At 41.7% G+C, this 24,468-nt stretch overlaps 1 protein-coding gene across 2 annotated transcripts in view; it reads right to left on the bottom strand.

Annotated features, from left to right (window-relative positions):
• The window catches only part of BRINP1 (BMP/retinoic acid inducible neural specific 1), a 295,700-nt gene that overhangs the window by 171,036 nt on the left and 100,196 nt on the right, over positions 1-24,468 (bottom strand). For both annotated transcript variants that reach the window (XR_012247410.1, XM_073639712.1), the window contains exon 2: positions 13,591-13,846. Coding sequence is in view for 1 of the 2 variants with exons in the window: in XM_073639712.1 (XP_073495813.1) it covers positions 13,591-13,796 (206 nt within the window). In the remaining variant the exon portion in view is untranslated. The remainder of the gene's footprint in view (positions 1-13,590; positions 13,847-24,468) is intronic.

Here is a 24,468-nt window from a genome sequence, read left to right as displayed (position 1 = left end):
CTCTATGGAGTGTAGAGGAGAAGTGAAGAGTAGAGAGAAGCACTGACACAGGCAGAGAGAGATCTCCCTGCTGCAACTTCTGTAGCAAGTAATTTACTCAGTACTGGATTCACAGCTACACTGCTCAGTACTGCTGCTAGAAAACATCTCTCTTTGTGTGCTTTCTTCATTAGACACCATAGCAGGTAATCTCCACCCACTAGTTCAGAGAGAACTGAAAGCCTGCAGAAGGGAAACTGAGAAATGCGGATACAAGTAGTAAATAGTTTGATTATCCAAGTTCACAGCTTATTCTGAAAAGTTACCTGAAATGGAACTTTAATTATCTGAGAAGTACAATTCTCTTCACAAGCTCTTATGTGTTCTCGTAAAACATTCCAACTTTTTTACGTAATTTAAATGTCAACTATTTTACAATCACTTTTTGCTTGGAGGGTTCTCCAAAAATAAGACTGTCATAGATTATCCAGCTACATCGACCTCTGGCATTCAGTTGTGAACTTCGAAGCACCCCTGTAATGAGTAATTACACAGATCCCAGTCTAAGGAGTAATGTTTCTCCATCTGAAGAGTGACATGCCTGACATCCCAGGGTAAGGAGACTTAAAGGCCATGCAATGCTCCTCTGGGAAATTAAATATGCAAAATGCCTCTTCAGAGAATAAGAGGACTTGAACTCTAGTTCCATCTACTGGAACTAGCAATCCTAAAAGTCAAACACCTCGAAACGTGTTTGCAAATTGAGATTATGGTTTGGCTTTTATCCTGTCATGTGACAAGGCTCGTTAAAGGGTCAGTATTGACTTTTAGGATTCCTACTTTTAATAGGTGGTACTAGAGTTTAAGTCCCCTTTCTCTCTGAAGAGACAATTTTGAATATTTAATTTCCCAGAAGAGCATTGCATGCCCTATAAGCCTCCTTGCCCTGTCATGTCAGGCATGTCACTTTCCACAAGGATAAATGTTGCTTTTAAACCAAGTCAGAGGCCTCTCATACAGCCAAATCAGATCTTTTGCTTTGCACTGAGGAAGGGCAACACCCCGGAACACGTGTCAGCAAATTAAGATTTTGGTTTAGCTTTAAAAGTCACATGGCAAGGCTTGTTAAAGGGTCAATATTGACTTTTAGGATTCCTACTTTTAATAGGTGGTACTAGAGTTTAAGTCCCCTTTTTCTCTGAAGAGACAATTTTGAATATTTAATTTCCCAGAAGAGCATTGCATGCCCTATAAGCCTCCTTGCCCTGTTATGTCAGGCATGTCACTCTCCACAAGGATAAATGTTACTTTTAAACCTAGTCAGAGGCCTCTCATACAGCCAAATCAGATCTCTTGCTTTGCACTGAGGAAGGGCAACACCCCGGAACACGTGTCTGCAAATTAAGATTTTGGTTTAGCTTTAAAAGTCACATGGCAAGGCTTGTTAAAGGGTCGATATTGACTTTTAGAATTGCTACTTTTAATAGGCGGCACTAGGGTTTAAGTCCTCTTCTTTGAAGAGACAATTTGTACAGATCCCACTGAAATTTGTGAAATCTATCAATGTAATGCACGCAATGAGTCAGGTTTTCTGGAGTTCTGTGGCTGCTTCCTGCTCCTTCTAATTGATGGACTTCCGAAGCGAGAGACCATTAGTATGATATCAGAAGATAAGTTTCCTAAATCGAACAACCTTTTAAACAATATTTGTATGGGAAACATTCTCCTTTCTTAACAGATAATGCAATAAACCTCACAATGTGACATCTATAAATCGGTAGAGAATGATTTTGTAGCGGATCCCTAAGTGACAACTCTACTGAATGTATCCTGCACATCTGCTTAGCTCCTGATGCTCTTCCTATACACAGGGAAACATGTTCAGAGTGACAGATCTGCTTTGAGCATGCAAACCAGTCATAGTTTTATCAGTAAGCTGGATGCAGCTTATGACTCACATCATCTTCATGGGAGAGAACATCAAAAGTGACAGCGCATGGAAGGATGTCATGTAACTATAATGCCTACAAGATATATGTTTTTCTGCTTTTGCTGTTATGATACTTTGCTTTCATCATAATGAAAACTATTTAAGTTCATCCGTATGAAAAAGAATTGTTCTAATGTAAAGGATGCATAATACTTTCTGCTTGGCAAGTTTCTGAAAATCCTAGTCTATGTCTATTGGAAAATCTTTTGAACCAAATCACACAACTTTAGCTTTATCTTTTACAGTCAAGTAAGCAACATGATGAGCCCATCCAGCTCCATGAGTTTTTCAATCTCTGTGTTTTCCTGCAGATATTTAATTATACCTCTATGCTTTCCTTCCATAGCAGCTGCACTGTCAGACAGAAAGGCTGCACAGTTCTGATTACATCTGAAAAAAACATTGCTTAGTGGTTTTCTTCGCAGATCTTCTATTATCACGATTAATCAGTTGCATATCAATAAACTATATTACCACATGTGAATCTCCCCTATTGCCAGGAGTAATGGGACATGTCATCGCTGGCTCTATGTCATTGCTCAGTAAACCACATCTTTGAACAGTTTATAATGTAATAATAATTAAAATCTTAAAATGAAAACCTAATTAATTATGGAAATGACTTCCTATCGCCTCTGCACATTAAGTCTTAAAGGGAACCTGTCACCAGGTTTTTCCCATATAGAGTATGACCACCATCATTAGGACATTTTTTATAGCATACTGGAATACTGCAAAAAAAAGTCTCCAATTCAGTCTGGAAATCCCAAAAAAATAGTTTCTTTTATACTCACAGACGGCGGAGTCCAGTTCGATGGGCGTCTCTGGTTTGGATCTGGCGCCTACTCTCTTCTTGCGATTGCCGTCCTCCTTCCCTGCTTCATGTGGATGACACATCCTACGTATCCACACAGTGTCCTCCATTGCTCTCCTGTGCAGGCGCACTTCTTTCTGCAAAGCAAAGTACTATAGTGCGCATGTGCCTGGAAAGGCCAAAGAGCGCCGATGACCGGAAGTAAAGCCAGTGCATGCGCACTACAGTGCTCTGTTCTGTCCTCGGCAGGGCAGAGGGAAGTACGCCTGCGCAGGAGCGCGATGGAGGAAACTGTGTGGATGACATAGGATGCGTCATCCTCATGAAGCAGGGAAGGAGGACGGTGATTGCAAGAGGAGAGGCGTCAGATCAAGACCAGAAATGCCCATCGGACCGGACTTCCCCATCTGTGAGTATGATAAAAGCAATTTTTTGGAATCTGCAGACTGGTTTGGGGACTTTTTTTTACAGCATTCCAGTATCCTGTAAAAAAGGACCTAATGGTGGTGCCCATACTTTATAAGGGGAAAACCTGGTGACAGGTTCCCTTTAAAGGCCCCTATGCGCATTAAACATTTCCAGGATAGCCCAAAAGTATTATGTGTATCTGGGCCTACCGACTCTTCACCGACAGATGATGTTGTGGGAGAGAAGGATCAGGACTAGTGTTGAGCGATACCTTCCGATATCAGGAAATATCGTATCGGATTGGATCGGGCCGATACCCAAAAAGTATCGGATATCGCCGATTCCGATACCGGAAACCAATGCAAGTCAATGGGACACAAATATCGGAATGAAAATAAACCCTTTCTTTCCTTGTAGGTTAATTCTACATGAAGTAAAACAACTAAGAATAATGTAGAATGACATGAAAAGCCGGCAATTCATCAGCGGCATTCACCGGTACCCGACAATTTACAACAGAAAGAATAGAGCTTCACACATAGATTAGGTAGATAGAAACATGTCAGTCACATATATAAGAAGTACAGTGACAGTGTTGCTTACTGTACTTGTCATTTAGTGTAAAGGATTTATTTTAAAAAATATTAGTGTTTTCGTGCACCGTCTCTTTAAAAAAGCCGGCCGGCAATTCAGCAGCGGTACCCGACAATTTATAACAGACAGAATAGAGCTTCACACATAGATTAGATAGATAGAAACATGTCAGTCACATATATATGAAGTACAGTGACAGTGTTGCTTACTGTACTTGTCATTTAGTGTAAAGGATTTATTTAAAAAATTATAGTGTTTTCATGCACCGTCTCTTTAAAAAAGCCGGCCGGCAATTCAGCATCTGTACCCGACAATTTAGAATAGAAAGAATAGAGAATCACACATAGATTAGATAGATAGAAACATGTCAGTCACATATATATGAAGTACAGTGACAGTGTTGATTACTGTACTTGTCATTTACTGTTAAAATAAAGGATTTATTTAAAAAAAAAATTGGCGTGGGGTTCCCCTTAATTTTAGGCTCTAGCGGAGGTTAAGCAGACAGCTGGGGCAGATGTTTGAAGCCTGGGAAGGGGGTAATATCCACGGAGCTTCCCAGGCTACTAATATCAGCCCCCAGCTGAATACCTAGCTTTTATTAGCTATTAAAATGGGGGACCCCCCCAAAAAAATAACGTGGGGTCCCCCCTAATTTAATAGCTAGCAAAGGCTAGGCAGACAGCTGGGGGCTGATTTTAATAGCCCAGGAAGGGTGCCATGAATATTGGCCCCCTCCCAGGCTAGAAACACCAGCCGTCAGCCGCCCCAGAAATGGCGCATCCATAGGATGCGCCAATTCTGGCACTTAGCCTCGCTCTTCCCACTGCCCTGTAGCGGTGGCAGTGGGGTAATAGGGCTGGGGTTGATGTCAGCTTATAATGCCAGCTGACATCAAGCCCAGGTTAGTAATGGAGAGGCGTCTATAAGACACCCCCATTACTAACCCCATAGTCAAAGTTAAAAGAAAACACAAACACCCAGAAAAAAGTCCTTTAATTGAAATAAAGACACAATCCTTTATTGTTCTAAATTAAACCATACTTACCGTCACGCCCATTCCAGCTGAAGCCAACGATCTCCTGCAATAAAAGAAAAATAATAAAGCAACCTCATCCTTACCTTTCCATGGTTCCCACGACAGCTTCAGCTCTGCTACATCGAGATGACAGGCTGGACCGCAGCAGAACGCTGCCATCCAGCCTGTCATCCCGCAGACACTGAGAAGCGCAGGCATGCTTGCGCTCCTCAGTGTCTCTCTGTGACGTCATCCAGATGAGCCGAGTTCATGTCCAATGAACTCAGCTCACCTCATGCACGTCACTGACAGCGTGGGAAAATTCTCACGCTGAAGCGCTGAGTGCAGGAGAATTTTCCCACGCTGTCAGTGACGTGCATGAGGTAAGCTCATGTCCAATGAACTCAGCTCACCTCATGCACGTCACTGACAGCGTGGGAAAATTCTCACGCTGAAGTGCTGAGTGCAGGAGAATTTTCCCACGCTGTCAGTGACGTACATGAGGTGAGCTCATGTCCAATGAACTCGGCGCACCTCATGCACTTCACTGACAGCGTGGGAAAATTCTCACGCTGAAGTGCTGAGTGCAGGAGAATTTTCCCACGCTGTCAGTGACGTGCATGAGGTGAGCTGAGTTCATTGGACATGACCTCGGCTCATCTTTATGCCGTCACAGCCAGACACTGAGGAGTGGAAGCATGCCTGCGCTTCTCAGTGTCTGCGGGATGACAGGCTGAATGGCAGCGTTCTGCTGCGGTCCAGCCTGTCATCTCGATGTAGCAGAGCTGGAGCTGTCGTGGGAACCATGGAAAGGTAAGGATGAGGTTGCTTTATTATTTTACTTTTATTGCAGGAGATCGTTGGCTTCAGCTGGAATGGGCGTGATGGTATGTATGGTTTAATTTAGAACAATAAAGAATTGTGTGTTTATTTCAATTAAAGGACTTTATTCTGGGTGTTGTGTTTTTTTAAATACTTTACTAGAAATTCATGGTGGTCATGTCTAATATTGGCGTGACCCCATGAATTTGGGGCTTAGGGCCAGCTGATAATGCCAAGCTGGCCTTAACCCCTTTATTACCCAGTGAGCCACCGCACCAGGGCCCTGGATGAGTTGGGTACAGCGCCAGAAGATGGCGCTTCTATGAACGCGCCATTTTCTGGGGCGGCTGCGGACTGCAATTTGCAGCGGGGGTGGCCCAGAAAGCTTGGGTCTCCCTGCGCTGCGGATTCCAGCCCCCAGCTGCCTAGTTGTACCTGGCTGGGCACAAAAATAGGGCGAAGCCCCACGCATTTTTTTTTTTAATTATTTCATGAAATTCATGAAATAATTAAGAAAAAAAGGGCTTCCCTATATTGTTGTGTCCAACCAGGTACAAATAGGCAGCTGGTGGTTGGGGGCAGCCCGTTCCTGCCTGCTGTACCTGGCTGGACACAAATATAGTGCGAAGCCCCACGTCAATTTTTTTAAAATCATTTCAGGAAATTCATGAAATAATTAAAAAAAATTGATGTGGGGCTTAGCCCTATATTTGTGTCCAGTCAGGTACAGCAGGCAGGAACGGGCTGCCCCCATCCACCAGCTGCCTATTTGTACCTGGCCGGACACAACAATATAGGGAAGCCCTTTTTTTCTTAATTATTCCATGAATTTCATGAATTTAAAAAAAAAATAGGTGGAGCTTCGCCCTATTTTTGTGTCCAGCCAGGTACAACTAGGCAGCTGGGGGCTGGAATCTGCAGCGCAGGGAGGCCCAAGCTTTCTGGGCCCCCCCCCGCTGCAAATTGCAGTCCGCAGCCGCCCCGGAAAATGGCGCGTTCATAGAAGCGCCATCTTCTGGCGCTGTACCCAACTCATCCAGGGCCCTGGTGCGGTGGCTCACTGGGTAATAAAGGGGTTAAGGCCAGCTTGGTATTATCAGCTGGCCCTAAGCCCGAAATTCATGGGGTCACGCCAATATTAGACATGACCACCATGAATTTCTAGTAAAGTATTTAAAAAAAACACAAACACCCAGAAAAAAGTCCTTTAATTGAAATAAACACACAATTCTTTATTGTTCTAAATTCAACCATACTTACCATCACGCCCATTCCAGCTGAAGCCAACGATCTCCTGAAATAAAAGAAAAATAATAAACCAACATCATCCTTACCTTTCCATGGTTCCCACGACAGCTCCAGCTCTGCTACATCGAGATGACAGGCTGGACCGCAGCAGAACGCTGCCATCCAGCCTATCATCCCGCAGACACTGAGAAGCGCAGGCATGCTTGCGCTCCTCAGTGTCTGGCTGTGACGGCATCCAGATGAGCCGAGGTCATGTCCAATGAACTCAGCTCACCTCATGCACGTCACTGACAGCGTGGGAAAATTCTCCTGCGCATGCGGTGAGCGTGAGAGACTCGGCTTATCGGGATGCCGTCACAGCCTGACACTGAGGAGCGCAAGCATGCCTGCGCTTCTCAGTGTCTGCGGGATGATAGGCTGGATGGCAGCGTTCTGCTGCGGTCCAGCCTGTCATCTCGATGTAGCAGAGCTGAAGCTGTCGTGGGAACCATGGAAAGGTAAGGATGATGTTGGTTTATTATTTTACTTTTATTGCAGGAGATCGTTGGCTTCAGCTGGAATGGGCGTGACGGTAAGTATGGTTTAATTTAGAACAATAAAGAATTGTGTCTTTATTTCAATTAAAGGACTTTTTCTGGGTGTTTGTGTTTTTTTTAAATACTTTACTAGAAATTCATGGCGGTCATGTCTAATATTGGCGTGACCCCATGAATTTCGGGCTTAGGGCCAGCTGATAATGCCAAGCTGGCCTTAACCCCTTTATTACCCAGTGAGCCACCGCACCAGGGCCCTGGATGAGTTGGGTACAGCGCCAGAAGATGGCGCTTCTATGAACGCGCCATTTTCCGGGGCGGCTGCGGACTGCAATTTGCAGCGGGTGGGGCCCAGAAAGCTTGGGCCTCCCTGCGCTGCGGATTCCAGCCCCCAGCTGCCTTGTTGTACCTGGCTGGACACAAAAATAGGGCGAAGCCCCACGCATTTTTTTTTTTTAATTATTTCATGAAATTCATGGAATAATTAAGAAAAAAAGGGCTTCCCTATATTGTTGTGTCCGGCTAGGTACAAATAGGCAGCTGGTGGTTGGGGGCAGCCCGTTCCTGCCTGCTGTACCTGGCTGGACACAAATATAGTGCGAAGCCCCACTTCAATTTTTTTTTAATTATTTCATGAATTTCCTGAAATAATTAAAAAAAATTGACGTGGGGCTTTGCACTATATTTGTGTCCAGCCAGGTACAGCAGGCAGGAACGGGCTGCCCCCAACCACCAGCTGCCTATTTGTACCTAGCCGGACACAACAATATAGGGAAGCCCTTTTTTTCTTAATTATTCCATGAATTTCATGAAATAATGAAAAAAAAAAAAAACGTGGAGCTTCTCCCTATTTTTGTGTCCAGCCAGGTACAACTAGGCAGCTGGGGGCTGGAATCCGCAGCGCAGGGAGGCCCAAGCTTTCTGCCCCCCTCCCCCCCCCCCGCTGAAAATTGCAGTCCGCAGCCGCCCCGGAAAATGGCGCGTTTATAGAAGCTGGATGCTGTACCTGGCTGGCATACAAAAATATGGCGAAGCCCACGTCAAAAGTTTTGGGAAAAATTAATTAAAAAATAAATAATAATTTAGGGACTGCATCTTTATTAACTCCTCAAATGTCATTTAGTGTTAAAATAAAGGATTTATTTAAAAAAAAAATGGCGTGGGATCCCCCATAATTTTAGTCTCTAGCGGAGGTTAAGCAGACGGCTGGGGCAGATGTTTGAAGCCTGGGAAGGGGGTAAAACCCACGGAGCTTCCCAGGCTACTAATATCAGCCCCCAGCTGAATACCTAGCCTTTACTAGCTATTAAAATGGGGGACCCCCCCCAAAAAAATGACGTGGGGTCCCCCCTATTTTAATAGCTAGCAAAGGCTAGGCAGACAGCTGGGGGCTGATATTAATAGCCCAGGAAGGGTGCCATGAATAATGGCCCCCTCCCAGGCTAGAAACACCAGCCGTCAGCCGCCCCAGAAATGGCGCATCCGTAGGATGCGCCAATTCTGGCACTTAGCCTCGCTCTTCCACGCTGCCCTGGTGCGGTGGCAGGGGGTAATAGTGGTGGGGTTCATGTCAGCGCCAGCTGCCATGAAGCCCAGGTTAGTAATGATGGGCGTCTATAAGACACCCCCATTACTAACCTACAAAGTGTTAAAAAGAAAAAACACACTACACCCAGAAAAAAATAATTTATTTGAAATAAAACACACCATTTTATTTAATTCTTAGTTCACTAAAAATAATAGTTACCTGTCCACGTTCCTGTGCTGATCTCCCATGCACAGCTGTCACATCTGGAGATGGTGACAGCTGTGCATGGCTGCTGTAAGCTCACACTGCCGGGAACACGTCCGCTCCCGGCAGCGGGAGCCACTGACTGAGGTCACCGGAGTGCATTCAGGCAGCGCAGCTCCGGAGACCTCCTTTACGGCAGTGCTGTACCGTGGGAATTTCTCACGATACAGCAGGGCCGTAAAGCAGCTAACCGGAGCAGCGCTGCCTGAACTCCGGTGAACCCGCTTATGCAATGACGGGGCTGCTTTACGGCCCCGTCATTCTAGCGGCGGCAGCGGTTCAGAGCGGTCACATTCTATGTGGCTGCTCTGAACTGGAGATCTTCGTGGGACACTCGTGGACTACTCCGGAGGGGTAAGGATAAGGTTGTGGTTTATTATTTTATATTTTATTACAGGAGATCGATGGCTTCGGGGAATTAGGTGTCTAGGTGAGTATAGGTGTAGTTTTTTATTTTTTACTTTATTTTAGGTGGCGATCGGCGGGGACAGGTAATGTATGAACTAATTTATTGTAGGTAACCACTGGCCACCAATGACATGTATTTAACATTTATTGGGGACACAGTAGGGCAATTTAAATAGCAGGATCAGGCTGATGGGAACTACTGCTCCCATCGAGCTGATCCTGCTGGCACGAGTGGACGGGGGACAGACATAGGCCGATGGGAGTAGTAGTGTCACATCGGCCTATGTCTGCCTGCACGCACACACCCGCACAGACACCCGCACAAACATCGCACAGACACCCCGCACACAGACACCCCGCACACAGACACCCCGCACAGACACCCCGCACACACACTAATCATGACCGGTCTGATGGTCTGTGAGGTGTGGCTGACCTGTGCGGTCGTGGGAAAGTTGATGTGAGTTCATGCAATGCAGTCAAGCATGAACTCACATGAACCCTCTGAGGGCACCGCGGCTACTTCAAATGAACAGCTGATCGGCATCACCTGATACCTCAGCTGTTCATTTGAAATAACCGGCGGGAAAGCGCAGCACAGAACGGGAAAGCCGGCGGTGAAGTCTTTTCACTGCCGGCTTCCCCGCCCGGGTCCTTCGCTCCTTGGTGCTGCGCTCCCTGCCCGGTCCTAACTTACGATCGGGATGGGAGGTGGCGAGGGGAGCGGAGGATCGGGGTGGGAGGCTGTGGGGAAGCGAGTATGGGGCTGAGTGATTGTTTAAAAGCCGGCGGCTTTATACCGCGCGCCGGCTTTTAAACAATCAGGAGAATTCTCCCCCGCTGGGATGGCATTCTGATGACAGGCTGGATCGCGCTGCCATCCAGCTTGTCATCCTTCACAGACACTGCAGAGCGCAGGCATTATGGGAACTTCCGATTCCGGTATTCGATATTGTAAAAGTATCGGAATTAAGTATCGGAATTCCGATACTGCGAATATCGGCCGATACCCGATATTACAGTATCGGAATGCTCAACACTAATCAGGACTGATGAATTTCATTTTATCCTATGATAGTCCTGTGAGATGAGGAAATCTGACAGCAGCGCTCACATAGAGAACACAGGAGCGCTCGCTTGAGCCCATTGCTCCTGTGTATGGGAGAGTTGGGTAAGATAGCGGTCGGCAGAATAGTAATTTGTCCGACAGCTATCTAATACAGTATTAATGGGGGCCTTTACTGACAGCATGTATTAATACCATCGAAACTTACTTTAACACTTGTGTTTGGCCAGAGGATTCTCTTATTTTAGTATTTGAGCATTTCTCTATATATTTACTTTTCAAGTTGGGGGTTTCACCATTTTTGGGTGTTTTTTTATGCAATATAATGGGCTAAAAAGAAAATCAGTAATGGGATCATAGTTTCCCACTGCCTTTTTCCCATCCAATTCAGTCCATATAATAGTTGGCAACAGCACTGAATTTGGTGTTATTGTCCCAATTATTTGGAAACAATCTTGGTAAAATTTGGGGCTGCCCCAAATCAAATAGGGGCTGGGATTATATGCACTTTTGACAATTTGGAGGGTATTCCTAGATGGGATTGACTAGGGGACTTATTCTGCCAACATCATTGTGCATCAGTATGCCAAATTAGCCCGACTTATTTATAGTTGTTCACATCCTTTTTATATTTAATATTAAGGGAACCTGTCAGATCCCATGGTGTTTTTAAGCTGCTCCTGTGACCTTTCAGAGCTTTACTCCGTTCAATAATGATTTCATTGGTTTATGGAACTCTACAAGTGAACCTGGACGAGTCTGGTCACTGTAGTGGAGAGATCATGGCACCTGGGCTGTGCTTGTAGAAATGAAGAATCCTCTATGGTTTAAAATAAAGATTTATAATAACCAACGTGTTTCGGTGCCGGACTGGTACCTTTTCAAGGTAAGGAAAAATCAAATTTCTATTTGTCTTTTTACGTTGAAAAAGGAGCCAGCCTGGCACCAAAACGCATTGGTTAATAAAAATATTTATTTTAGACCATCAAGGATTTTTCATTTCCGCAAGCACAGCTCAGGTACTGTGATCTCTCTAGTAAAGTGAATTGTTCTCACCCGCTCTCATTTCTCTTGCGGCATTGCCCTATTGTGCGCTTCAGTCCTAACCAGACCTCAGGACTAGTCTGGTGAGGCTTTTACTCACTGAGACTATTCTGGGTTTAGTATGTGCCGTCACGCCCTCTGGATATGATCGACAGCCTTTTCATTGCTGGCATCTTCACATTTTGATGTTCTCCAGGCAGCTCTTTTCCCCTGTCACAGTTCTTCTAAAAGTCCATCATAGAGCAGAGATGTAACAGAGGGGAACCAAGATGCCGGGAGGAACACAAACTGTGACGTCAAAGGCCGTGGAGGGATTATCAATCACTTCCAGGAGGCTTTACTGCAACTACTGAACCAATAGTCTCCAAGAGTAAATGCTGCACCATGCTAGTCCTCCTTCATTAGCATACGGCGAGGTGCAAAATTCATTTTACTGAAATATGTGCAGTTCCGTAAAACAGGAAAAATAATACTGAACTCAGTGAAGCTCTAAAAGATCAAGGGGGTCAGTTTTGAAAGAATCACAGGACCTGACAGGTTCCCTTTCATATAAAATATCATCATTATCTCATATTAAAGTTCAAACTACCATTTGTGATTACTAGAGATGGGAGAATTGATTTGCAGGACTGTGGTCTATCAACCAGGCCAGCAATCTGTGACCACTGAATGAGAGTCTTGCGAATTTCCTTACCTCCTGGCATTTCTGGTTCTTCTTTAAATTAGCTGGGTTGGTGTGACGCCACAATGATCACATCACACCAGCCCAGCTAATCAAAAGAAGAGCTGAGAATGCCAGCAGATAAAGAAATTCACAGGTCTCCCATCCAGCGGTCACAGATTTCTGTCCTGGCTGATGGACCGAAGTCCTGTGAATCAATTCTCCTATTTCTAATTACTATTTATTCGTCAGTAATAAGAAGGCTTCCAAGACTCATATAACAATTTAAAGATGCCATCTGACCACTATGTTGACTAGAAGTATCACTTCATACCTTATTCTCCTTCTTCGGCAGCTGGTTTTATTGACAAGGCGTCACCCACACAGACTGTCTGCTCTATTCAAACAACCATTAGCGCGTACGAAATTCCGAACAGTTTTTCTCCATATGAAGTATGTCAAAAGGTCTCAGCAGTTAAGATGTAATACTCTTAAAGGATTTTTTCAAATCTATTATTTTTTTTACTATGGGCCTAAAAACTAACAGGCAGGTAGGTGCTACCTACCAGCCTGTTGTGCCCTGTGCCGATCTCTGCCAACACATAGAGATCACAGACAGACCGCTCCTGCCGGCAATTCAGTAGCTTCTGCTGACGTCACATCGACAGAGCAGTGGCTTCTTTTCTGCTCTGCTCAGTAGACAAGGTGCCACTGATGACGTCATGCCGATTGACAGCTGGCTCCCCACTGACTAACTGCGGGGAGCCGGCTGTCAATCAACATGACGGCGGTAGTCACACACCATTGACAGAGCAGCCTGAAAGAAGAAATGATCTGTTGATGTTGAGCAACTGAATTGACGGCAGGAGTGGTGGCTTCTATTCTGCTCTACTCAGTAGACAAGGTGTCAAAGCCGACGTCACGCTGATTAACAGCTGGCTCCCCACTGACTAACTGCGCCGGCACCATATAAGACAGGTGGTTAGCAACTACCTGCCTGTTAGTTTTTAAGCCCATACTTAAAAAAAAATATTCCAAGATAAACCCTTAAAGCGTTACCAATTTACCACCAAAATTCAAAATGTGTCATTTTCAATTTACTCTACCCTATCGAAAGTAATAGTGTGTCCATATAAAAGGTGGGATATTACAGTTTACATGTAATCAGATGTATAGCTGTATGACATGGTATTAAATAGACAAATTTTTTAACCTGTAAATCTTGTATCTTGTTGAGTAGCCCTGCCGATGCCTCTCCACAAAGGACAGGTAACTCTTAGAATGGTGAAATGGACCCCGATCAGAGATGAGCCAGGCAAACTCTTTGGAGACATGTTCTTGGGATTGGAATGATTCCTGCACAGCGATCTGCTCCCAAATAAACAGGAAGGAGAGCAACTTGACTAGACGCCAGCTCATGCTTCTCCCTCTGCTTCTCCCCTCTCATTCTTGCTCCATTTTCTGGAGTCCTGTTAGAAGAAAGGAGAGAAATGTAGGAATTGTCATTACAGTTACATTCTCTAATCATTGCACATTCTCTCATCTTTCATCTTTTACACTTTTTAAATGTGTTTTTTTTCTGCATTTACGTCGTAGAGCTGCAAGCACAAGCCAATCGCTTTATCACGATGGCATTAATCATAATGGCTGCTCTAACAAGAGACTATAAATAGTTGTTTTTCTTGCTTGCTTAATTTTAAGGACATCTTGAGGTTTGATTATGGAATCAAAAGTCAGCTTAGACTATTTGATCAGCATCCAGTAATATTTGGCTTGAACCACTGATACTATATGCCAGCTAAGACTCTCCTTAGTCATTAGTATTGGCAGACCATAAAAAAAATATTGCACATGGAAGTTGGATGTTTCCCACAAAAAAAAAGCAAAATGTAGTCCTAGTTCAATAAATCATATGTTATTTTTATCAAGAATGTGTCTGGTTTGTCCATAATATGGGATCAGAAGGCAATTTGCCACTTAACCCACATTTGGTTTTCCAGGTGTTCCTTGTTTTGTAGGACCAGTGAAAGCATCAACTAATACTGTGCGTATCAATGACTAACGCTTGTTGTCCATCATGTCAAACGCATTATATTTTCATGTCGATATTTTCACAATTGTGAAGCTACTGAACTAAATTAGGTTACGATTTTGCCTACAAGATCCCCAAAAAGTGGATGATTTTGTTTTTTCCAGCGAAAAAATGTCAGCTATATATTGTTCATTCTTAATTTATATAGCACTAACATATGCCACAGAGCTGTACAGTGTCTGTCTCGAAGGGATATCAGTATATATTTGAGGTATGGAAGGAAACCGGACTACAGCTACACAAAAACAGAGAGAACATACAAACCCTACGAATACGTCCTTGGTTGGATAGCTTTGACATTTGAAAACAATTATTGGAATTTACAAGCACAACATGGCAGGAACATTGCTTTTAGAGTTAAAAAAAACAACTAAATAGATGAAAAGTGTTTCATGCACCATCCTCTGGAGCAGAAAAGTAAAGATTAACAGTCAAACAGGAAAGTAAATAAAAAGTAAGAGAAGACAGACGACCCAAGACAACCTCAGACAAGGATGCAACTATTTTGCTTTCGCAATCAGACGATTCTTCTAATTGCTTTTTTCCATTTCCGTCTGGGATGCTCAGTCTGGTTATTACCAGACATCTCTCTTAAGAACCCATTCTTTATAAATGGATTTGCACAGAAACTTAAAAAGATGGGAGCTGCAAACAGTAGAAAACATCTCAGGAATCGGAAAAAAAGTCAGCATGTTGAGAGAAGAAATAGTGCCCACTTTTCTGAGTGCTCCAAAACCATAGTCCAAGTTACAACTAACTACCTGCTTGTTGAGTGCTATTGCTTCTCAGGTAAGAAGAGGAAAGTAAAAGTAATATAGTGTCTCTCCAACTTTATCTAACTCAATTGGGGAAACATCAAAATACATGGCACCCGAATAAAAGTTAAACCTAGCCCTTAACAAATGCCCCCAAAAAGGGTTGTAAAGGTCAAGTGACAGTCATTGTGTTGAGTCCCTATCTACAAAGATTTATGCATATGGTATATTCTTCTGTTTGTAGGTCTATAATCTTTTATCGTTACTGACCTTGTCACTCATTAGAGATGAGCGGATCGATCCGCGTCGACTCGAGTTTGAGTAAAATATCATCATGAAATTCACAATTCCACGCAAACTTGAACACTTTGAGATTCAATTTGCAAAAAAATTGCCCAGCACCATTTCCCACACTGCTGAAGCATCAGTGAGGGCTAATATCGTCTTGTGTGGTCACACTGGATTCCCCTAGCGGATTCCATTGGGTAAGTAGAATATATGTATCATATCTGTTTCGAATTTCTCTCTCTCTACTCAATATGATTGTATCTACCAAACTAAATGGTTGTAATATCGGTCTCAGCCTTTGTATTGTGTTTTTTATTCAGTAACAGGACTGTGATCTGTTGAGGCAGCCACAATAATTACAATGCCCCTTTGCAGTTGTTTGGGTTGGGGACCCACTCGGATGTGTACAACTACAAATATTCTTCAACTATGCTAACAGTAAGCAAAGTACATAAAGTAAATAAATCCCCTGGCCCGGATGGCATACACACTAGAATGCTGCAGGAATTGAGAACTCTAATAGGCAGACATTAATTTCTAATATTCAAGAATTTGATTCCATAATAACAGGGTCTGTTCCACAGGGCTGGCACATAGCAAATGTGGTGCCAATATTCAAAAAGGAGTCAAAAACTGCGTTTGAAAACTGTAGGCCTATTATTTTCACCTCTACTGTAGAAAAAAATATTTGAGGGTTTTCTAAGATGTTATCCTGGAGTATCTCAATAAAAATAACCTCTTGGCCCAGCATCAACATGTGTTTATGAACAATCAGTCCAGTCATTTTGAATTTTCCAAAGGCAGTTGACAGGGTGCCATATAAAAAGTTGGTACATAAAATGAGAGCAACAGAAATAGGGTAAATGTGTTAAGGGGTTAATAACTGGCTCAGTGATAAAAACAAAAGGTGGTTATTAATGGAACATATTCTGATTGTTTGACAGTTTTAACAGCGGGGTTCCCCAGGGGTCAGTATTGGGCCCTCTTCTTTTTAACATATTTATTAATGACATTGTAGGGGGCATACAGAATAGAATTTCAATATTTGAAAATAATACTAAACTCTGCAGGGTAATCAACACAGAGGAGGATGCTTTAGGATTGTAAGGGGATTTAAGTAAACCGGAGGCTTGAGCTGGGAAATGGCAATTGAAGTTTAATTTAGATAAATGTAAGGTTATGCACTTGGGCAGAGGAAATAAAATGTATAACTGTGTATTAAATGGTAAAACACTTGATAAAACTGTCTCTGAAAAAGACTTGGCTGTATGGGTAGATGCCAAACTAAACTTTAGTGACCAGTGCCAGGCAGCTGCTGCCAAGGCAAATAAAATTATGGGATGCATTAAAATAGGTATAGATGCTTATGATAAGAACATAGTTTTTCCTCTATACAAGTCACTAGCGCTTGCACACTTAGAATTCTGGGTACAATTTTGGGCTCCAGTGTATAAAAAAGGACATCACTGAAGTAAAGCAGATGCAGAGAAGAGCAGCGAAGGTGATTAAGTGAATGGGTGGAGTACAGAAGATGGGTTATCAAATTTGGGCTTATTCAATTTGGAAAAACAAAGGATTAGGAGCGATCTTATTACAATGTACAAATATAAGAGGGGACAGTCCAGAGATATTTCTAAATATCTTTTTACACCAAGGCCTGCAACAGGGACAAGGGGGCATCCTCTACATCTAGAGGAAAGAAGGTTTAATCATCATCACAGGTAGTGATTCTTTACTGTAAAAGCATTACGATTATGGGACTCTCTGCCACATGATTTTGTAATGGTTGATTCACTAAAAGAGTACAAGGGCGCCTGGATGCCATTATTGAAAAATATAATATTACAGGTTATGGGCGCTAGATTCTGTGATGGGACTTTGATCCAGGGAACTAATCTGATTGTCACATGTGGAGTCAGGTTTTAATTTTTAATACTGTCAAACCCCTAGCTAAGCCTCTGAAACTCACAAAGTTGCTGCTTGCTGATTATCTTCAGTAGATTGAGTTTATATTGTTGGTCTTTGATATTAAACAAAATTGAAGGCTTGTAATGAATGTATCAATTTCTCCCATAACAAAACTTTGACTTTTTAGGTTATACATGACCTAAATTGAGGAGTGTGCTGTTATTCCCATCAGACAAAACTGTATGTGAAAATATCATTATTATTTGTTTGCTTCTGTCACAAACTGCAAAAAATACATTTATAAAGAAAATGCTTACATCAGCAAAGACAGAATTACAGTTCTGGTGTCTGCAAAATTATCTCTGCAATATGATATACAATAAGGAGGCAGAATTGTAAATGCTGACAGCGTGATGCTGGAAAGGTCCTGGGAACACTGGTCACACACGTTTACAGTCTCAATGTGATTTGGAGAAAATATATGCATATATACTGTATATATATATATTTATAGTTTACTTGTCCATGTAGAACAATCGAATCAATCGATGCAACCATTTCCAAGGTGTTTCAGTTAAAAGAAAAAAGGAAACTACAGTACATAAATGACAGAACCATACCTGCTTGTGAGAATGATTGACAAAGAAAATAATCAGAATGGTCATTGTAATTGTAATCTATAAGTTGCTAATATTGCTTAGCTTAATGGGGTTGTCCAGTACTCAGACAACCCCCTTCTGAATCACTATGTTTCCCCTTTGTAAAATAAAAACATCTATACTCACCTCCGGTTCCGTGCATTGTGTGCACTTGATCTCCCCGGGATCATGTGACATTGTTATATCATGCAATCCCTTATCCAATCAGGGCTGGCTTCACTCTCTCCAACTTCGGACCTATCACATACATCTGGAGGAAGTGAGAGCCCAGTGATAGCGTGACAACAATGTCACACGATCCCTGGGGGAACATGTGCTGACACCACTGGCACGGAGCCAGCACCAGAATTAAGTGTAAGTGTTATTAATTACGAGAATAGAAGAAAAATGAGTTGCACTCACCACTGGCACATTATTCTGTGCTTTTTTATTCCAAAGTCATGTGGGAATAAAGGGTGAAGACACACAGATTGGGCTACTACTGTTTTGCATCTAATTACGCTACATCCGGCTTTTTAGGTAATTCAGGACCAGGTGAAGCATAATTAGATGTGAAACTGCTGTAGTCCAATCTGTGTGTCTTCACTCTGTATTTTGACCTTGGAATAAAAAAGCAGAAAATAATGTGCCAGTGGTGAGTCCGCTCATTTTTCTTCTACTGTCATAATTTTTGAAGACTGTATTACTGCACAGTTGAGCACCACCACGGCAATAATAAATTCAATAGTGCTCCTTGGATGCAATCATCGTGATGTTTTGATTTAGTAAAACTTTTTGAAAATTACGCTGGATGTAGGGCACTGCGGCCATGGATATATTTTATAGGGCGCTGTACAGGTTTTCTAAATCGAAACGTCATGGTGGTTACATCTAAGGAGCACTACTGAATTTATTATTGATGTGCAATTTCTTCAATAAACTGTTAATTTGCATTAATTGAGTGTGCAGAGGATATTCTCTCTTGCAGTGTCCATTTTAGGACATGATCAGATATCAAAAGCAAACATCAGAATGATGTCAGTTTGAGGCTAAATACCCTGTCTGAGAACTGATTTTGATAAATGATTCTGACAAGTGGTTTTGATAAGTGATTCTGACAAGTAATTCTGACATGTGATTTTGACATGTGATTTTGATAAGTGATTCTGACGTGATACTGACAAGTGATTTTGACAAGTGATCCTGTCAAGTGATCCTGACAAGTGCTTCTGTCAAGTGATCCTGACAAGTGATTTTGACAAGGGATTTTGACAAGTGATTTTGACGAGTGATTTTGACAAGTGACTTTTACAACTGTAATAATAATAAAAAAATATTCACTGTTTGCTGATGGGACTTGAACCCAAAACTCTACATCTAGAAGCCAGTGCATTGAGCTATAAAACTCAGTTGAGAAAAGCTAAGCGTTCTATTTGTTTATATGATTTTCAGTGCAAACCTGTATGAAACTGATTAGGACTTTCAGAAATACCTCCTCCAAGCCAAATTCAAATGATGTTTGATTTTGATGTGTGAGTCTGATGTGTGACTTTCTTCAAACATCAGAATCACAATGACTTTTAGTCACCCTGAGTATTTTCATGGTTGATCTCATAAGACAAGAAAAGCTACCAGTCTTTATCTCTTGACTTGATAGCTCAATAGTAAGGCATCAGCCTCTGAAACTGCAATGTCTGGGTTCAAATACCAATAGGAATGTTATTATTATTTTTTTTTTTGTACTTATGCCTATTTAGCATACAAACTACAGGGGTGTTTTACTTTTAATATCTGACACTCTGATTGTCATCCTGATGTGTTAAGCGTTTCAGACACGCTGTCAATTTACTTTGGCTATGTAATTTACCATGCAAATAGACAGCATGTCTGAAACTCTTAACACATCAGGATGACAATCAGAGTGTTAAATATAGATATTAAAAGTAAAACACCCCTGTAGTTTGTGTGCTAAATAAGCATAATTATATTTATAGCTAGATAGCTAGATAGCTAGCTAGATAGCTATCATTCTCAATAGGATTTGGACCCAGACACTGTAGTTTCAGAGGCTGATGCCTTACCATTAAGTTATCCAGTCAAGAAATATGGACTGGTAGCTTTTCTTGTCTTATGAGATCAACCATGAAAATAGTCAGGGTGACTAAAAGTCATTGTGATTCTGATTCTGTTGTTTGAAGAAAGTCACACATCAGACTCACACATCAAAATCAAACATCATTTGGCTTGGAGGAGGTATTTCTGAAAGTCCCAATCAGTTTCAGCCAAGTTTTGCACTGAAAATCATATAACCAAATAGAATGCTTAGCTTTTCTCAAGTGAGTTTGTAGCTCAGTGGTTAGTGCACTGGCTTCTAGATGTAAAGTTTGGGGTTCAAGTCCCATCAGCAAACAGTGAATATTTTTTTATTATTATTACAGTTGTAAAAGTCACTTGTCAGGATCACTTGTCAGACAGGGTATTTAGCCTCAAACTGACATCATTCTGATGCTTGATTTTGATATCTGATCATGTCCTAAAATGGACACTGTACTCTCTTCTACTATTTGGAATTCCACTCCCGCTCCACTTGCACCTCGCACTTACCAGGTGTGTGCACTCCAAATTTTCTACAAGATGGCATTCTCTTTTAACAAGCATAGCGTACTCCAGTGATATATACTTGCAAAAGTTGAGGTTTTCTGCTCTTTTGGAATGGAGTATGTGTTTGTATTTTACAAGGGGGAAGCATAGGAATTGAAAAGAGGTTGTCCAAGTAGTGGACAACTCCTTTAATTAATAAATGATTCTGTCCCTTTTTAGTATATATATGTATACTGCATTGCACATGTCTCGATTAAATTCAGCAGAATGTTTCAATGACAGCGATCTAGAATGCCGACATTTTGTCTGAAAAACAGGTGTTCACTTGGTTGTCAGTATATGAACAGTAGGTTGAACTTTTGAGCAAAAACTGATCTTTAAAACTAAAATTTGTTGACGCATTGTATAAGTATTACTTGTGTGCAAAATTATTTCAGCTTGGGCCTCACGGCAGAATTTTTACTTAAACACCGCACCCTTTGGGGAGGCAAGCCAAACCAGTCTCTATAAAATGGAGCACATATTTCTTTTTTTTATTATCTTTATCTATCTTTTAATTGTAACTTTTATTCTAAATACTTTTTTTTTTATTCAATTCACCTCTGAAAACCAAATCTTTGCAGTTCCCTATCATGATAGTGTGGTTGCACTACTTTCCAAATGCTTCAAACAATAAAGTTCATGTGGTAATCATTATTTCTTATGCTATAGACTAAATTTTTAAAGATTGTTATTTGTGGGGGGTTTTTTTGTCTGTTCAAAAAGTAGCCGAATGCAAATCATTTGTCCAGAGGATGAAAAGAAAAAATGAAAAACGCTTATTGCAAGGCTTAAATGATGATAATAAGGGCTTTTTTTTGCCATAGAAGTAGCTGATGTTGCTGCTCTTGTTACCATGTTGAAGTCACTTTGCTTTATTTATTTAGAAGGGGGAACATACAAGAGGATTTTCTCAATCCAAAGATTTTGGAAGGATCATACAAGCATTGGACAATCTTTCTCTACTACCACAAATGGTTAAAGGTCATTGCACCCCTTCCTCAAAAGAGGCCATAGGGAATAGATGGTTATCAAATAAAGAAAAAAGTCTTGGTTATATCTCCAAACCCCGCCACTCCAGCTCTACTTTTTCGGTAATCTCTGTCAGGACTGGAAGTGATGAATTCCTATTTCTTACAGTCAAGTCACTGCTGAGGCATTAAATGGCTACAGAGTGAGGTGACTGATGGATTGAATGCCATCCTAGCGGAAGTGATGACATCCCGTTCATCAATCAGATGACCTTGCCATCAATCAGTGGCCTTGATTGGCAGAGGACTATGGATAAGACGTCATCATTTCCAGTTCGATTATTTATTTATTTAATGGCCTCATGCTCAATCTCGAGTCATGGCAACTTCATGGATGAACGCTCTATAAGATGATCGATCTCATGCAAGCCTAGATAGGTTCACCATGGTTCTTTCCACTGTTATCTTGAAAGTATCAAGCCATCAGGTTGCTGGTCTTCATCTTCGCCTTGTTCCTTCTATTCTTCTGACCATGATGTCCTTCTCCAGTGATTGCTCTCTTCGTATGATGCGTCCATAGTAGGCAAGTCGTAGCTTGGTGATCCTTGCTTCGAATGACATGATTGGCTTGATTTGTTCCAAAATTGATTTATTTGTTCTTCTTGACATCCATGGTATTGATAACATCCTTCTCCAGCACCACATTTCAGGATAAGATAAACTGTGACGCTGGTTCAAAGATGTATGTTTTCCTTCCTCACTTTAAAACCATTCGTTGCCTTTAGACACTTAAAAAATGGGTTTGAAAAACCCTTCAAAGGTGTGGTGATGAGATTCAACTGCAATGGGGGGGGGGCTACACCTTTACTTAATCTGCTGAAAAGACCATTTAGATTCCACATCAAAATTGATGGACATAGAAGTAAAGGGTGATTTTGATCATATGATAACACTTATATGTCAGAAGATGGGAGCAGAAAGTATTTTATTGAGATGCTAGATCAAGGAAACTGCAGACATCGCCCATAACTTAAATCAATGATAACCTAAACTGTTAAAATAAATGTCCCATTTGTAACTTATTCTACTAGACGTTTTATGTATCAAATCCAACTGTCCTCCTGAATCACAAAATCACAAATAAGTCAGAATTTATAGATATCTTTAGACACTGGAAGTAAAAAATATTTTATGATTCATAGAATATATGATGTTAAATATTTTTGTAGGGTCCTGTCACTTATAAAAACTTATAACAAGAACTTGATGCGAATTAGAATTCTTTATTCAACTGATAACCAAATCAGATCTCTTGTTTTGCACTGAGGAGGGGGAGCACTCTGAAACACATTTCTGCAAAATGAGATTCTGGTTTGGCTTTTATCTTAAGTCATGTGGCAAAGCTTGTTAAAGGGTGAATATTGACTTTTAGGATTGCTACATCCAACAGGTAGCATTAGAAGTCTAGACCTCTTCCTCTCTGATGAGACAATTTTCATTATTCAATTGATGGAATCCGCACTCAAACATTACGTCTCGGTCATAAATTTGACCTTCATCAGATACATTGTGCGAAAAAGAAAACATAAAATAACAACCATTCAAAAATACAAATCACGTATCCAACAATGGCTGGGAAATATAAGAAATAATATATTATATGTCATGTTAGAAACATCAGACTATATACTGTATAATACATGTGAACAAAAATGTATCACTACTAGTGTTGAGCGATACCTTCCGATATCAGGAAATATCGTATCGGATTGGATCGGACCGATACTCAAAAAGTATCGGATATCGCCGATTCCGATACCGGAAACCAATGCAAGTCAATGGGACAGAAATATCGGAATGAAAATAAACCCTTTCTTTCCTTGTAGGTTAATTCTACATGAAGTAAAACAACTAAGAATAATGTAGAATGTATTATGCGAAAAGCCGGCAATTCAGCAGCGGCGTACACCGGTACCCGACAATTTACAACAGAAAGAATAGAGCTTCACACATAGATTAGATAGATAGAAACATGTCAGTCACATATATATGAAGTACAGTGACAGTGTTGATTACTGTACTTGTCATTTAGTGTAAAGGATTTATTTAAAAAAATAATAGTGTTTTCATGCACCGTCTCTTTAAGAAAGCCGGCCGGCAATTCAGCATCTGTACCCGACAATTTAGAATAGAAGGAATAGAGAATCATACATAGATTAGATAGATAGAAACATGTCAGTCACATATATAAGAAGTACAGTGACAGTGTTGCTTACTGTACTTGTCATTTAGTGTTAAAATAAAGGATTTATTTAAAAAAAAATTGGCGTGGGGTTCCCCTTAATTTTAGTCTCTAGCGGAGGTTAAGCAGACGGCTGGGGCAGATGTTTGAAGCCTGGGAAGGGGGTAATACCCACGGAGCTTCCCAGGCTGCTAATATCAGCCCCCAGCGGAATACTTAGCCTTTACTAGCTATTAAAATGGGGGACCCCCCCAAAAAAATGACGTGGGGTCCCCCCTAATTTAATAGCGAGCAAAGGCTAGGCAGACAGCTGGGGGCTGATATTAATAGCCCAGGAAGGGAGCCATGAATATTGGCCCCCTCCCAGGCTAGAAACACCAGCCGTCAGCCGCCCCAGAAATGGCGCATCCATAGGATTCTGGCACATAGCCTCGCTCTTCCACGCTGCCCTGGTGCGGTGGCAGGGGGTAATAGGGCTGGGGTTCATGTCAGCGCCAGCTGCCATGAAGCCCAGGTTAGTAATGATGGGCGTCTATAAGACACCCCCATTACTAACC

The sequence above is a fragment of the Phyllobates terribilis genome, unplaced genomic scaffold, assembly GCF_046119375.1.
Source record: "Phyllobates terribilis strain yellow unplaced genomic scaffold, ASM4611937v1 Scaffold_7__3_contigs__length_470593459, whole genome shotgun sequence".
NCBI lineage: Eukaryota > Metazoa > Chordata > Amphibia > Anura > Dendrobatidae > Phyllobates > Phyllobates terribilis.
Note: the sequence above shows the minus strand (reverse complement) of the source record. Positions and strands in the feature narration are given on the sequence as shown.